The following is a 16786-nucleotide window of genomic DNA, read 5'->3' on the forward strand; positions in this document are numbered from 1 at the left end:
CAAATTAACTTTTTGATGATATTCTAATTTTGTGAGAAGCACCTGTAAATATAACAAAAAAAAGATCTAAAAGCATTAAAACCCCTTATCATTGCAATATAATATGCTCCTGTTATATTTGAGTTAATACCCATATTTTTTATCCTGATACGTACAGGGTGTAATTTATCTGGATAAAAATGAATGAATGACTCAAAAGTATAAGAAATTCTTCACTGTGCCATCTACAGTATAAATTGTCACATTTTATTTTAAAAATACAGAAATGAATTGCAGAAAAGGCTTTGCAGCTATGCATTCAGAAAAGCCTCATATTTCTCATCATAGGATCCTCTTCCTTTAACGTGTAACTTCAGTGGCTTCTCTCCCAGCATACCGTGCACTGTGACTACAGTCTCGTAGTCTTTGTTTGTCCTAAGGGTAAAATATGAGAGTTGTCATATTATACAATATGTGTGTATACATTTTATATAAAAAGCGTGTTGGAAATAAAGCCCCCCACCATGCACATTACACTAATGTCAGCTGAAACCACCAATATCGACAGCTTCAGCTGACACTTAAATGTGTACAGGGGCGCGCAGGGCTGTGGAGTCGGTAAGCCAAACCTCGGACTCATTAATTTCCATGACTCCGACTCCCTCATACATGGCTCATGTGTAAGTGATAAATTTACTGTAGCACAGATTCATCTCAGCTAAAAGTCTAGACCCTTAGATCAGGAATAGGACAGACATTTATAGGACATTTCATAACTTTCCCAAATTTTTATGAAAAAATATTCCCCACAAACTGCATTGAGCTACTGCACCCAATTTATTATATATTTTAGGAGTTGGAGTCTGTGCATTTTATATTGACTCCGACTCCACCAAAATGGACACCGACTCCGACTGACTCCACAGCCCTGGGGGCGTGGGCCAACTGATTGTCGGGGGAGATGTCTATCGGGCATGTCCAATTTCAGACTGCTGATTGCTTTGTTCTCCCAAAACCAATGTTGTGAAGGAACCAACATTCAGACGGTATACAATCAGCAGATCATGAGTATTTAAAATGGTTGGACATAATTCTCATGGAATTTAAGAGCTTTACTCATCATGACAATCCTTTTTATGACAAAGCCACCCAGGAGATTAGCTGATTGCCAGGGGTTTAGCTATAGGAATACCTGGCAGCCAGCTGTTGCCAGTCTAAGCTCTGGCTGGCCATATGATGTCCACGCAGCGCCCTTGTAGGAAATGCACCTTCCTTTAGGCCTCATTCAGATGTCCGTGTTGCATGTACAGGTGCTTCTCATAAAATTAGAATATCATCAAAGAGTTAATTTAATATCAGTTCTTCAATACAAAAAGTGAAACTCATATATTCTATAGAGTCATTACAAACAGAGGGATCTATTTCAAGTGTTTATTTCTGATAATGTTGATGATTATGGCTTACAGCCAATGAAAACACAAAAGTCATTATCTCAGTAAATTAGAATACTTTATAACAGCTTGAAAAATGATTTTAAAATCCGAAATGTTCTCCTACTGAAATGTATGTTCAGTAAATGCCCTCAATACTTGGTCGGGGCTCCTTTTGCATCAATTACTGCATCAATGTGGCGTGGCATGGAGGCGATCAGCCTGTGGCACTGCTGAGGTGTTATGGAAGACCAGGTTGCTTTGATAGCAGCCTTCAGCTCGTCTGCATTGTTGGGTCTGGTGTCTCTCATCTTCCTCTTGACAATACAAATAAGGTCAGGCGAGTTTGCTGGCGAAATCCAGCACAGTGATACTGTTGTTTTTAAACCAGGTATTGGTACTTTTGGCAGGGTGGACAGGGGCCAAGTCCTGATGGAGAATGAAATTTCCATCTCTAAAAAGCTTGTCGGCAGAGGGAAGCATGAAGTGCTCTAAAATTTCCTGGTAGACGACTGCGCTGACTTTGGTCTTGATAAAACACAGTGGACCTACACCAGCAGATGTCATGGCCCCCAAACCATCACTGATTGTGGAAACTTCACACTAGACCTCCAGCAGCTTGGATTGTGGCCTCTTCACTCTTCCTCCAGACTCTGGGACCTTGATTTCCAAATGAAATGCAAAATTTACTTTCATCGGAAAACAACACCTTGGACCACTGAGCAACAGTCCAGGTCTTTTTCTCCTTGGCCCAGGTAAGACGTTTCTGGCGTTGTCTATTGGTCATGAGTGGCTTGACACAAGGAATGCGACACTTGTAGCCCATGTCCTGGATACGTCTGTGTGTGGTGGCTCTTGAAGCAATGACTCCAGCAGCAGTCCACTCCTTGTGAATCTCCCCCAAATTTTTGAATGGCCTTTTCTTAACAATCCTTTCAAGGCTGCAGTTATCCCGGTTGCTTGTGCACCTTTTTCTACCAAGTATTTTCCTTCCACTCAACTTTCCATTAATATGCTTGGAAACAGCACTCTGTGAATAGCCAATTTCTTTAGCAAGGACCTTTTGTGGCTTACCCTCCGTGTGGAGTGTGTGAATGACTGCCTTCTGGACATCTGTCAAGTCCGCAGTCTTCCCCAAGATTGTGGAGCCTACTGAAACAGACTAAGGGACATTTTTAAACATTTCGGAAGCCTTTGCAGGTGTTTTCTGTTAATTATCCTAATTTACTGAGATAACAACTTTTGTGTTTTCATTGGCTGTGAGCCATTATCATCAACATTATCAGAAATAAATCACTCTGTTTGTAATGACTCTATATAATATATGAGTTTCATTTTTTGGATTGAAGAACTGAAATAAATTAACTTTTTGATGATATTCTAATTTTGTGAGAAGCACCTGTACATGTTGTATCCGTTTCTTACATGGGTAGAACACATGCCTATTATCTGTGCTGCTATTCACATGTCCGTGTTTTTTTTTCACGGACATCGTATCCGTGCAAAAAGTAATCAATATCTGCTTAGTCATGTCTGCCGATTGTGGACGGGACTGGTTCCATTTGCTTGTCTGCTATTAGATGCACAATTCTAGTGCCTATGGCAATTTTTCCCAAATAGACCATTGGTGTAAATGAGGCCTGGAGTACATCACAGGAACAATGAGCCTGCTTACCTTGCTGTGAAAGCCAGCAATAGCATCTCCTTACTGGATGAAGTGTGGCTGACGTGTGCATCAAGTATCCCACTGGTGGGGGAGATGGAGAATATATCTTGTCCACTGTGTCTTTCCCAATTGTCTGGAAGGAAGAATAAAGGCTGCTTATTGTCTATGCTACAATAGAACTCTACATCAAAATGGATCAAGAGCTTGAAGAAAACAACTTTTTCGTTAGGGTCACGTGCTTTTGCTTGTCATTTTTATTTTAATCTCCCTACCACGATCCTATGAAAGCATGCCTCACACACTAACAATTGCACAGACCTGGTTTCACAGCATAGTGGAAGTAAAATCCAAAAATGCATTTAGAAAAAACATAAAATGACAATGAGAAGCATAGAAAAAAAAACTAAAAAACCTTGTGCTCCAGCCATCTGCAGGACTTGTGTGAGCCGGTGAACTTCTCTGGACTACACATCAGTTTACTTTTCCTTTTTGTTGCAAAACCTAAATTTTAGCCTTTTTATCTCTTGCACTAATGGTGTTCAATATTAATAGTTCTCTGTATTAACTGGTTCAATATTTACCCAGTAAAGCAGTCCAGAAACTTTTTGATCCACTTCTGTTCATCAGAAAAACTTCTTGTGTCCTTGTTTGCCCCACAAAGCAGGTCCCGAAATCCAAAGTGTCAGAGGAGAGCTGTAACACTGGCATGGTGAGGTACGCACTCAAGGGGACTTGCTGCAGAGATAAAATTGTGGGGCATCAGGAGAAGGTTGGATGTAATTGAATAATATATTCAATTTGTGATCGCATGAAGAGCGTCAATAGAAAAGTAACCTGAGAGCTGTTATTGCTGTACTCTATGATTAATTGCTGGGTAAAGTGCAGCTTCTTCTCGCCATTCTCTGACTGAAGGATTTTAACACCAGGCAGCATCTGATCATCCGGCAGGTTCTGGTAAGTCAGTAGTTCCAAGGTTGTGCAAAATGACACCTTGATCTATGCAACAAAAGCATTCCTAATATTAATATCTATCGAGATTATTATGTAGGCTTGTCTGTATAGGAAGTACATATTATTCTACTGCACTCCATAAGTTATACTTATTTTACTTATGCTTGCTTATATAGCACTAACATTCTGCAGCACTTTACAGACATTGTCATTGCTGTCCAAATTATGGCTCACAATCTACATTCCCTATCAGTATGTCTTTGGAGTGTGGGAGAAAACTGGAGACCCCAAAGGAAACCCACGCAAACACGGGGAGAACATACAAACTCCTTGCAGATGTTCTCCACAGTGAAATAGGATAGTGTGTACCTTTCCGATAACTGGGGGTTCGACCCCTGGAACCTCCAATTAATACCAAGAAAGGGGTTCTGAAGATCTTGGGATTTAGAAGCCAACTCAACTCCTTGAACTCTATATCTTGCTTCTCAAACAATTCCTAAAAATTATTTGCAGTATTAAATTATCCTGCTGAAAAAAAGACCACTGCCGTTAAAGAATATCGTTACCATAAAGAATTGTACTTTTAGTTTAGGTAGCAGGTACATGTCATAGTAACATCCACATTAATGGCACAACTCCGCAGAATACTGCTCGCAGTTTGAACCTGCTTCTCCTGGTTGCCTCCGTCCTGGAGTACAACCTAGTGTTCTGCCACCGATGTATGTAGGTGAGATGTGTCTGAAGGATGCGACCACGAATCTCAGCACAAGCAATGGTAGGTTACTCACTATCCTCTCTTGCCTGACCAGCTGCATGTGGATGATCCAGGAAGGAAGATGCAGTGGATGAACTTTTAGGTAGTTTATTCACAGTACCTTGACAAATTATGATGAAGATATGAGGATGAGATAGAAGTAATAGGAGCATCCTCTCTCCAGCTCTGATGCACTTTTCTGCCAACATGGCACTGACCAGAAAGAAATGATATGAGGAAAGCAGATAGGAGGAGTTACAGAGAGGGGGGCATAGTGAGAAATTACAGCTGCAATACATGAGAACATATAATAATAGTGGCCAGTAGATGGCAGCAAAGGACAACAATCTCTTTGACAAGCATAGTAATACAATTAGTATGTCCTAGTAATATCTGTAAGCCCTGAAAAGGATGGCTGGACAGCACACTTTGAGTATCTTAAGTGACTCGCAGACCCAGTGTCCACATGATGTAAAAGTAAACTGGACCGGGCCACCTCGTGCCATAGCTCTGTGAGCCAGTCCTATTGTTTTATTATATGTGCTTTGTAGTCAGGGGTCGGCATTGACTCCCTGGTAAGTCTGCAGCAATCTCAAATGCTCTGTGTGTTCTGACACCTTTCTATCATAACCAGTATTAACTTCTCAGTATTTTGTACTACAGGATCTCATCTGAGAGATCAGATCAGATTGGCAGGCCTTCGTTTGCTATCCGCACCCATGACCCTGTTGTCAGTTCACTAGATGTTATTTTCAGGACCACTATTGGTAGGTATTAACTGCACCATACGAGAAAGGTAGTTCATCATGAGCCAACATGAATAAGGACACATCATGTGCCAGAAACGCGTTGGTGTACAGATTTTCTCTGGATTTGGTATAACTTCGTTTAATGATTTGCAAATAAATTATTAAACATGTTTTACACTCTTGTTGAGCCACACCTTCCTCTATTTTGTTTTTATTTCTGAAATTGGACAATGTCTTGGTCTTGAGCCCCCTTGTGCATTTGATTGTTTGCTGAGCTGGCATTTTTTTTCTATTTGATTATGTTTAACAGTACTGGGAATACCCCACGAGACCGGCTGGTTTGGAGATACCCTAACACATTAGTCAAAAGTTGCCAATGAGAAATCAACTGTGGGCAGCATGGTGGCTCGGTGGTTAGCACTATTGCTTTCAACAGGTGGGGTTCCACGAGGACAATATCTGCAAGGAGTTTGTATGTTCTCCCCGTGTTTGTGTGGGTTTCCACTGGGTTCTCTGGTTTCTTCCTACACTCCATAGACATACTGATAGGGAATGTATATTGTGTTGCAAAATATGATGGTGCTATATAAGCAAGCAACATAATAAGCTTTAAGAACTGTCCACTTGCTGTCTAGCATATCCCATAGCTGTCTAGCAATGGCTGGATCTAGCATATGATAAATTAAAGGCTGTTTTATTTCACCTGTCACTGGTTCTCATGTTATGGTTATTGGTACATTTTATCACATTGCTGCTGAGTCTCATCACTGATATAGTGTATCTTCAGGTAACTCACAATATATCAGATTGCATACTACCAATGTGTTCTGTTGTGGGTGCAGCACAATCTGCTCCTCCCGGTCACTCTGGGAAGTTTTGAGGCTTTTATTTGGATCAACAGCAGAGACTGTGAAGGGTTTTGAGATCAGCAGTCGAAAATACAGCGGCGTCTCTGTGCAATTGATCAATTTTAAATTTCGAGTTGTCAAAAATTCTGTCAAAATCTGAAAAGAAAATGATCACAGTATTAATGATACAGACTTCATAGTTCTAGATTATAAAGGGTGTTTTCCCATCTGTGAAAATGATGGTTTTGTCAATGTTTTTTTCCTGCAAGGTGTTCCCCGACTACCTGACTGTGCATGAAACAGGAGGGTGATCCCATTCAAGAGCACAACTACACAAGCAGCACTGTACCCCTTTCATTTTCAGGACTAGTGGCATATTCTAGTTAGATGCCACAAAAAAAAAACCTTGATAATCCCCAAAACAATGTCTGATGAAAGCCTCAAGAATGTCCTATCTTCTCCTCTTTAAGAGGATCTGTTCCCGTTCTTACTGAAAACCTAAGCAATGAAAATGACTGTATAGAATTAGATACTGACAGGCGAAGATTTCCTATCAGGAATGAGGTCACTTGCTACAGGATAAAACATTAATCCTTCTTCATCCTCATCTTCATATTCCACAGAGAGTCTACAGAGAAAAGGAAAAGACCTTAAAACCTCTGACCACTTCTATAAATGACTGTATTTTACTATTAGGCCACGTCCCCACTCAGTATTTGGTCAGTATTGGGTCAGTATTTTTTCTCAGGAGTGGGAGCCAAAACCAGGTGAGGAACAATCAGAGAAAAGGTATAATAGAAACAAGTCACCAATTCTGCATTTATCACCCACTCCTGGTTTTGGCTCCCACTCCTGAGAAAAAATACTGACCAAATACTGATAGTGGGGCTGTGACCTTATTCTAAAATTCACAGCATTCTGAAAGAAAATTATATGTAAAAATGTTTCATAGAAATGAATTCTTCTATAACAATTGTTTTCCTTTTGCTGTGAACATGGCAGTATGAAGGCTTGTGTTAGCGCAGCCTTTTTGATTTACTGTTTTACATATTCAAAAACAGAAAAATAAATCTTTGCCATTTAAAACACAAAACAGCAATTTTGCCATAAATAATTTTTTTATTTTTTTTATTTAAACTGAGTTATTCCAAGGTGGATAATACCACTATAGTTGGCACTGCTATAAGACTCTGAAGCAAGATGCTCAGATGGTGTCATTAATTTAATAAACAAATTAAATTAAATGATATATTTAATTAGTTCAGACTGTTACATTATTTGTAGATTTTTTTTATTATTATTTATGTGATAGCGAATTTTTATAATATTTGTAGAAAATAAACCATTTTGTTTTTTTTTCCTTTTTGCTTCTGGGTGCTGCACTTTCAGTACGGCGGGCACGCACCTTCCTCATACTATTAGCTTGAAGATTAATCCTACATCTGCACATTAATATTATCGGACCCGACAGGTTCCCTTTAAAAGTTGCATGCTCACTTTGAAGTGGTGTAAAAAGTGGAGTAACAGTTCTAGACAGAAGTCTCATAGATAAAGATGCAATAAATGTATCAAACATCATGGGACACTTTGCTAAATCTGCTGCAAATAAGTTAATGTAGCTGCAAACCAAACTGGATTTCACCCCTTCACTTTAATTTTGTTTTTTGTGCTTGGTGGAATAGAGATTTTTTTTTTTTTTATCTATTTAACTGCAATAGTTTTTTGGGCTTTGTTTTTAAGGCATTTATTGTGCAATAAAAATGACTTCCCAAGATGATTCCTAAGATCACTGCACTCTCCTGAGCTCGATCGAGACTCTTCCACTTGACATGGGACATACTGTTAATGTAGTAAAACTTTTTTTAAATTAATTTTATCTCCAATGTTTTTTACATTCTTAAGAAATGTCCTGTAATAGGGAAGCGGTTTTGGTTCTATAATGTTGCTGTCTGCCCAGAAAGTCAGCAGATCAATCCCATTACTCACAGAGCAGGCTTCACAAATGCCTGCAGCTCCATTCTGATCGCTTCTACCCCATATCCATGGAGCCGTTTCACCTTCCCAGGTATCTGTCTTGTAGACTGGAAGAAAAAGAGAAATGTTTAGCCAAGTTTAACAAAAAAAAAAAAAAAAAAGGTTTTTATATAGAAGAGAGATCTAAGGGGTAACGTTTCTCCTTGTGGAGAGTGACATGCTAAGCCTGGCATGCCAATGTGAGGAGAATTTTAAGCCTTGCAATGCTCCTCTGGGAAATTAAATATGCAAATTGCTTCTTCAGAGATGAAAAGGACTTGAACTCTGATGCCACGAAGCAGCAATCCTACAAGTCGATATCGAGCGTTGCCACATGACTTAGGATAAAAGCCAAACCAGAATCTCAATTTGCAGACACGATGTTTCAGGGTGCAGCCCCTCATCAGTGCAAAGTGCGAGATCTGGTTTGGCCTGCCTCCCAACTCTAAAGAGGCAATTTGCATATATAGAAGAGGAAATTTTGTTACCATATCATCCAGACTCAGAAACCCCAGGGCGTATCCGCTGCATTCTAACTTATTGGTGATCTCGGACAACATCAGTGGAGTGAAGGACACATGAATAGTGCTGTGTCCTCCGGCAGGAACAATCTACGGTGAAGAAATCTCATTAGTCTGCAGCTACTATACATTTACAATGAAAAATAATAGAGGGCAGAACAAGTAATTGTGACTGTATTAATGCCAGCTCACCACCACATGCCCAACACATTGTCTCTGCTCCAGCAGGGGGTGATGGTTAAAGGTGCAGCTACATCTCCCAAAGCATAGCATTAAACAACCATCGTTTGGCAACATGTTTGCCAGTCAGCAGCCGTTTGTTAGCCTGTTAATACAAGCAGACTGTGCTTCAGATGCACTTTGAACGATCGATAATAAATCGTTCTGCGCACATAGGCTGCCATTGTTTTCGGCAGCACAGGATCTGTTTACAGAGGGCAATGTGCTACTGAGAACAAAGATCTGTTGTGCAATACAAAAGATCATTTCACCCGACGAACAAGTGCTTTTCTCATTAGTCGGGAGATCGACAGCTTATTTACACTGCAGGTTTATTGGGAAATGCACCGTAAACTCCTGGGGCTAGTTTTTATGCAAAAAAGCCTGTACTTTGACTTACTGTTTGCCTTGGAGTGATGCAGTATGGGTAATCAGAGGCGACTCCCTCGTGGCTTCTCAGAATGACAGAAATTAATTTTTCTTCTGCTGTGATTTCACTCCCTAGTCCTTCCAGGTCATTACTCAGATCTTCATCTGTGTGTTCAGTCTGTTCCATTATCTCTAGTTTCTGAAGAGACCACAGACATCAGTGTGGATCAAAGTGAAATAATATCATACAGAACATAATACTAACATTTGTGACATGCTCGGCAGGGGGTCACATTATGGTTATTTTTAGGGGGAATTCCGCCATTATATAGAATCATATGGAGCACGGCACAATAAATGGTTATGTACAGCTCATTTGCAGTATTTACCCTAGGAAAGGGAGAAGAGAGGACTAGAATACAGCATGAGCCCCACATAGCCCCCATATATACAGCATGAGCCCCACATAGCCTCCTATATACAGCATGAGCCCCACATAGCCTCCTATATACAGCATGAGCCCCCATATAGCCTCCTATATACAGCATGAGCTCTACATAGCCTCCTATATATAGCATGAGCCCTACATAGCCTCCTATATACAGCATGAGCCCCACATAGCCTCCTATATACAGTATGAGCCCCCATATAGCCTCCTATATACAGCATGAGCCCTTCATAGCCTCCTATATACAGCATGAGCCCCCATATAGCCTCCTATATACAGCATGAGCTCTACATAGCCTCCTATATACAGCATGAGCCCTACATAGCCTCCTATATACAGCATGAGCCCCACATAGCCTCCTATATACAGCATGAGCCCCACATAGCCTCCTATATACAGCATGAGCCCCACATAGCCTCCTATATACAGTATGAGCGCCACATAGCCTCCTATATACAGCATGAGCCCCACATAGCCTCCTATATACAGCATGAGCCCCACATAGCCTCCTATATACAGTATGAGCGCCACATAGCCTCCTATATACAGCATGAGCCCTACATAGCCTCTTATATACAACATGAGTCCCACATAGCCTCCTATATACAGTATGAGCGCCACATAGCCTCCTATATACAGCATGAGCCCCACATAGCCTCCTATATACAGTATGAGCCCCCATATAGCCTCCTATATACAGAATGAAGCTTACATAGCCTCCTATATACAGAATGAGCCCCATATAGCCTCCTATATACAGCATGAGCTCCACATAACCCCCTATACACAGCATGAGACCCACATAGCCTCTTATATACAGCATGAGCCATACATAGCCTCCTATATACAGTATGAGCCTGCACATAGCCCCCTATGCACAGTATGAGCCCCACACAGCCTTTTATATACAGCATGTGCCCCACTTAGCCCCCTATGTACAGTATAAGCCCCACACAGCCTCTTATATAAAACATGAGCCCCACATAGCCTCTGATATACAGCATGAGCCCCCTATATACAGTATGAGCCCCACACAGCCCCCTATATACATACAAATATCCCATACACATTAAAAAAAAAACAGCAACACATACCTTGCTCCCCCTTTCCCTGCGCTTTGCCTCTGCTCTCTCCGGTGCACTGACTCTCTGCAGTGCACAGTTGACACAATGAAATTACATCATCAGGACTGCTGGCTCACACGCTGACTGGTGAAATATGGAGCCAGCGGTGCTGTCGTCCACCGCTGTATTCACCGCTGTCTGCATCCAGAGGATGTGGGTAGCAGTGACAGCGGGAGCAAGCGGCTGATGGCCGGCTGGCGGGGGAAGACGGTGCGGCCCATGCGCCACTGTTTCAGCAATTCGGCTATCTCGGTCTGCACTTTCCCCAGGTCTGCTCTATGGCATAAGCTGTCACAACCCTACCAAGGAATATGCCACTAAAATTTGGCTCCTCTACTTAGGGGTTATCTGATCATATGATATTGGTGACTTTTCCACAGGAAAGATCATCAATATCAGATGTGTGATGGTACAACACCCTCACCGATCAGCTATTATCAGCATAATAGGAGAATAGCTGATCTGCATTACCGCCAGTGGCCACAGCACATTGAGCAGAGACGACACTTATCTTACAGATGTACAGGTGCATCTCACAAAATTAGAATATCATCAAAAATATAATTTATTTCAGTTCTTTAATACAAAAAGTGAAACTCATAAATTATATAGAGTCATTACAAACAGAGTGATCTATTTCAAGTGTTTATTTCTGTTAATGTTGATGATTATGGCTTACAGCCAATGAAAACACAAAAGTCATTATCTCAGTAAATTAAAATAATGAACAAAAAACACCTGCAAAGGCTTCCTAAGCGTTTAAAAAGGTCCCTTAGTCTGTTTCAGTAGGCTCCACAATCATGGGGAAGACTGCTGACTTGACAGATGTCCAGAAGGCAGTCATTGACACACTCCACAAGGTCCCAGAGTTCCAATTTTCATTTGGAAATCAAGGTCCCAGAGTCTGGAGGAAGAGTGGAGAGGCCACAATCCAAGCTGCTTGAGGTCTAGTGTGAAGTTTCCACAATCAGTGATGGTTTGGGGAGCCATGTCATCTGCTGGTGAAGGTCCATTGTGTTTTATCAAGACCAAAGTGAGCGCAGTCGTCTACCAGGACATTTTAGAGCACTTCATGCTTCCCTCTGCCGACAAGCTTTTTGGAGATGGAAATTTCATTCTCCAGCAGGACTTGGCCCCTGTCCACACTGCCAAAAGTACCAATACCTGGTTTACACACAACAGTATCACTGTGCTTGATTGGCCAGAAAACTTGCCTGACCTTAACCCCTTAGAGAATCTATGGGGTATTGTCAAGAGGAAGATGAGACACCAGACCCAGCAATGCTATCAAAGCAACCTGGGCTTCCATAACACCTCAGCAGTGCCACAGGCTGATCGCCTCCATGCCACGCCGCATTGATGCAGTAATTGATGCAAAAGGAGCCCCGACCAAGAATTGAGTGCATTTACTGAACATACATTTCAGTAGGTCAACATTTCGGATTTTAAAAACATTTTTCAAGCTGTTGTTATAAAGTATTCTAATTTACTGAGATAATGACTTTTGGGTTTTCATTGGCTGTAAGCCATAATCATCAACATTAACAGAAATAAACTCTTGAAATAGATCACTCTGTTTGTAATGACTCTATAGAATAAATGAGTTTCACTTTTTGTATTGAAAAACTGAAATAAATTAACTTTTTAATCATATTCTAATTTTGTGAGATGCACCTGTATCAAACGTTATCTGAACCACTATTGGCCTATAGTTAACACTAGGTTTAGAATGATCGTGTAGAGCCAAGTAGTGCGCTACATTAATAGCATAGAGCACCAGCTGTCAGTGTAACGTTTACTGTGTCTGCACATGTGATTTTTTTTTTCTCCAAAAACAGGATTGGATCCAAACAGAGCAGAAGTTCGTTTTTGTGCTCTTTAGAATCTGTGTCTCAATTTGGCTATAAGGAATGCATCAAATATTGCACCAAACTGCTTAATACCAAAGACTTTTTTTGCTTAAGCCTAATATGTTTAATACAACACTTACACTTATACTTCTGATTGAGGAGGAGGATATTGTTCCTGAAGTACTGGGTATTTTATCCCAATTCATAAGTGATTCATCACTTTCTGGAAAATCCACACTGGAATCGACAATTTCATTTCCATCTATGTCTTTCAGTGGGAAAGGGTCTCCAAAAAGCAACACCAGATCCAGTAGCTTAGAAGTTTCCTGCTCTCTGTTATAAGTCTCCCAGTCTATGCGAATGTCTACGACAGAAGAGAACATTGATCAGTAACTGGGAGGGTGCCATTATCGCTTACACTTGCACTTTGGCTTAGCCTGGTTTCACACGTCCGTATATTTCCGGTACTGGAGATATCTGTGTCCTGTGTGTCCGTGTCTGTCACACGTGTGGCAGCCGTGTGCCGCCCATGTGCCGCATGAGGATCACACGTACTGGCGCTTGGGAATCAGTGTACAGTTAGCGCTGTTCCCAAGCGCCGGGTCCTGAACGCTGCCTTCATCATGGTTCCCTGCCAGTGCAGCGATCAGCACCATCAGGGACTATGATGAGAGTAGTAGTGTCTGCTCATGCAGTGTCCACCTGTAAAAATAAAATAAAAAATCCTTATACTGACCTGTCCTAAGTGTCCCCCACTGTAATCCATGCGACCGATCAGCAGAGAAGCCGGGGAGAATGAGCCGCTGCAGCGAGTGGATGGCATCCATGTGCGGCAGGTGTTTACACACACCCATTGACTTGAATGGGTCTGTGTGATCCGTGCTGTCATCCAAAAACGTACATATCAGCATGTGGAGCACATGGACACATGGTCCGTGGAAACACACTGACATATGTATAGACTCATTCATTTGAATGGGTCTATGTGTGTCAATGTCTCCGGTATGTGTGGAAACAGTCACCACATGTACCAGACACACTGACGTGTGAAAGAGCCCTTAAGCTGGCCACACAATGAAGATTTTAGATGACCAAAAAGGATGATTTAGTCAATTTTCTGACCAGCGCAATAGATGGTGACCGATGCCAGATATCAGTGGCAAAGTTGATCTGGCATGTTGGGATCTATTTTTGGTTATTCTTGGGTTTTGTAGTTGAGAGGTTGTTCATGCTAAACAACAGATCTGCATCCTACTAACGGGAGCTCAGACTAGGTCACACATCACAGCAGAGATCGGGCAATGATTCTTCTTCTAAGGCCTCATTCAGACGTCTGTTTTTCTCACATACAACAAAAACGGACCCATTATTTTGATCAGATTTTGATCAGAGTTTGGTCTAAGTATTATCAGCTTTTCTCATACGTGAAAAAAAAATTGATTCCCCACCGTCTCCTTCTCTAACAGTCTGTTAAAATGGGACTGCACTCAAATTTATTCACGGACCCATAGACTTGAATTGCCAATTCTGATTCTACCCTTGGATCAAAATCAGACATGTCTCTGCGATTTTCCCCAGACTGAGCGAAGAATCACGGACATGTGATTGAAAAACATATCATAACATAAGTAGTGTTGAGCGAGTATGTTCTGTCCGAGTATGCTGGGGCCGAGCTCCGAGTATTTATAGCTGCTCGGTGATATGGTTGAATCGCTCCCGTGTGCATGATTTGCAACTGTTTGACAGCTTTATTACATGTGAGGAATGTGTAAGAAATAGACATTCCTCACATATAATAAAACTGTCAAACAGTTGCAAGTCATGCACACGGGAGCGATTCAACCATATCACCGAGCAGCTGTAACTACTCGGTGCTCGGCCCGAGCGTACTCGGCGAAAGGGTTAACAGAACATACTCGCTCAACACTAAACATAAGGATAGCACTCGTATGCGAAAATCGGACGTCCAAATGAGACCTAACTTATGGCATTGTTATTAACCCCTTAAAGGCGCAGCCAGGGGTGGATTAAGAGTAGCAAGGGCCCCGGGCAGTTTAGAAGGCTCGGCCCCCCCCACACCTGATGTATCACGTGACATGTCACATGATCCCCTGTGATAGTTCACGTGAAATTAATTTGGCACAATATTAATATATTAATTATAATAATTTTTTTACATTAATTGTATAACTTAATATTGAGCACAATTAAGTATGCTGACATCCCCTATATACAGTATGAGACCCGACACACACTATGAGCTGCCACAATCCTCCTATACACAGCAGGAGGCCGCACGTAGCCATCTACACACAGCAGGAGGCTGCACGTAGCCATCTATACACAGCAGGAGGCCACAAATAGCCATCTATACACAGCAGGAGGCCGCACGTAGCCATCTATACACAGCAGAAGGCCGCAAGTAGCCATCTATACACAGCGGGAGGCCGCACGTAGCCATCTATACACAGCGGGAGGCCGCACGTAGCCATCTATACACCGAAGGAGGCCGCACGTAGCCATCTATACACCGCGGGAGGCCGCACGTAGCCATCTATACACAGCGGGAGGCCGCACGTAGCCATCTATACACAGCGGGAGGCCACACGTAGCCATCTATACACAGCGGGAGGCCGCACGTAGCCATCTATACACAGCAGGGGGCCGAACATAGCCATCTATACACAGCAGGAGGCCGCACATAGCCATCTATACACAGCAGGGAGCCGTACGGCGCCATCTATACACAGAGGGAGGCCGCACGGCGCCATCTATACACAGCGGGGGGGCGCACGGCGCCATCTATACACCGCAGGAGGCCACCCGGTGCCATCTATACACAGCAGGAGGCCACCCGGTGCCATCTATATACAGCAGGGGGGCGCACGTAGCCATCTATATACAGCAGGGGGCCGCACGTAGCCATCTATACACAGCAGGGGGCCGCACATAGCCATCTATACACAGCAGGAGGCAGCACATAGCCATCTATATACAGCAGGGGGGTGCACGTAGCCATCTATATACAGCAGGGGGCTGCACGTAGCCATCTATACACAGCAGGGGGCCGCACATAGCCATCTATACACAGCAGGAGGCCGCACGGCACCATCTATACACAGCAGGGGGCCGCACGTAGCCATCTATACACAGCAGGAGGCCGCACAGTGCCATCTATACACAGCGGGAGGCCGCACGCGCCATCTATACACAGCAGGGGGCATCACGGCACCATCTATACACCGCAGGAGGCCGCCCGGTGCCATCTATACACAGCAGGAGGCCGCACGGTGCCATCTATACACAGCAGGAGGCCGCATGGCGTCCCCCAGATACAGCGGGAGGCCGCACGGCGCCCCCCTAGATACAGCGGGAGGAGGCCCAGGTGTCGGCGCTCATAGCAAGTGAGCAATTCTGCTACACAAAGGTGATCTAATCATCACCTGAGTGTAGCACAGGCAATCAGACAAGTGCAGCTTTAGTCTCCCATGGAGACTATTGAAGCATGCAAAAAGTAAAAAAAAATGTTTTTAAAAATATAAAAAAAATAAAAGAAAATATAAAAGTTTAAATCACCCACCTTTCACTCCATTCAGAATAAAACAATTAAAAAAAATCAAAGATACACATATTTGGTATCGCCGCATTCAGAATCGCCCGATCTATTAATATAAAAAGAGAAATAATCAGATCGGTAAATGGTGTAACAAGAAAAAAATTAAAAAACGCCAGAATTATGTTTTTTTGGTTGCTACAACATTGCAATAAAATGCAATAACGGGCGATCAAAACATCGGATCTACCCCAAAATTATATCAATAAAAACGTCAGCTCGGCACACAAAAAAAAAAGTCCTCACCCAGCC

The 16786-nt window shown here is 42.4% G+C and overlaps 1 protein-coding gene across 4 annotated transcripts in view; it reads right to left on the minus strand.

The window, feature by feature from the left end:
- Window positions 1-225: 225 nt before the first annotated feature.
- DLEC1 (DLEC1 cilia and flagella associated protein) overlaps window positions 226-16786 on the minus strand; it is a 217021-nt gene continuing 200460 nt past the window's right edge. For 3 of the 4 annotated variants that reach the window (XM_073677767.1, XM_073677769.1, XM_073677770.1), the window contains 10 exons: window positions 13062-13285; window positions 9531-9698; window positions 8879-9001; window positions 8364-8458; window positions 6915-7005; window positions 6345-6533; window positions 3910-4071; window positions 3657-3810; window positions 3085-3208; window positions 226-414 (listed from right to left, as the gene is read on the minus strand). In XM_073677767.1, the coding sequence (XP_073533868.1) occupies window positions 291-414; window positions 3085-3208; window positions 3657-3810; window positions 3910-4071; window positions 6345-6533; window positions 6915-7005; window positions 8364-8458; window positions 8879-9001; window positions 9531-9698; window positions 13062-13285 (1454 nt within the window). In that variant the 3' untranslated portion in view covers window positions 226-290. The remainder of the gene's footprint in view (window positions 415-3084; window positions 3209-3656; window positions 3811-3909; window positions 4072-6344; window positions 6534-6914; window positions 7006-8363; window positions 8459-8878; window positions 9002-9530; window positions 9699-13061; window positions 13286-16786) is intronic. The other variant, XM_073677768.1, reaches the window with a different exon arrangement.

The sequence above is a fragment of the Phyllobates terribilis genome, unplaced genomic scaffold (assembly GCF_046119375.1).
Source record: "Phyllobates terribilis strain yellow unplaced genomic scaffold, ASM4611937v1 Scaffold_4__5_contigs__length_816908805, whole genome shotgun sequence".
NCBI lineage: Eukaryota > Metazoa > Chordata > Amphibia > Anura > Dendrobatidae > Phyllobates > Phyllobates terribilis.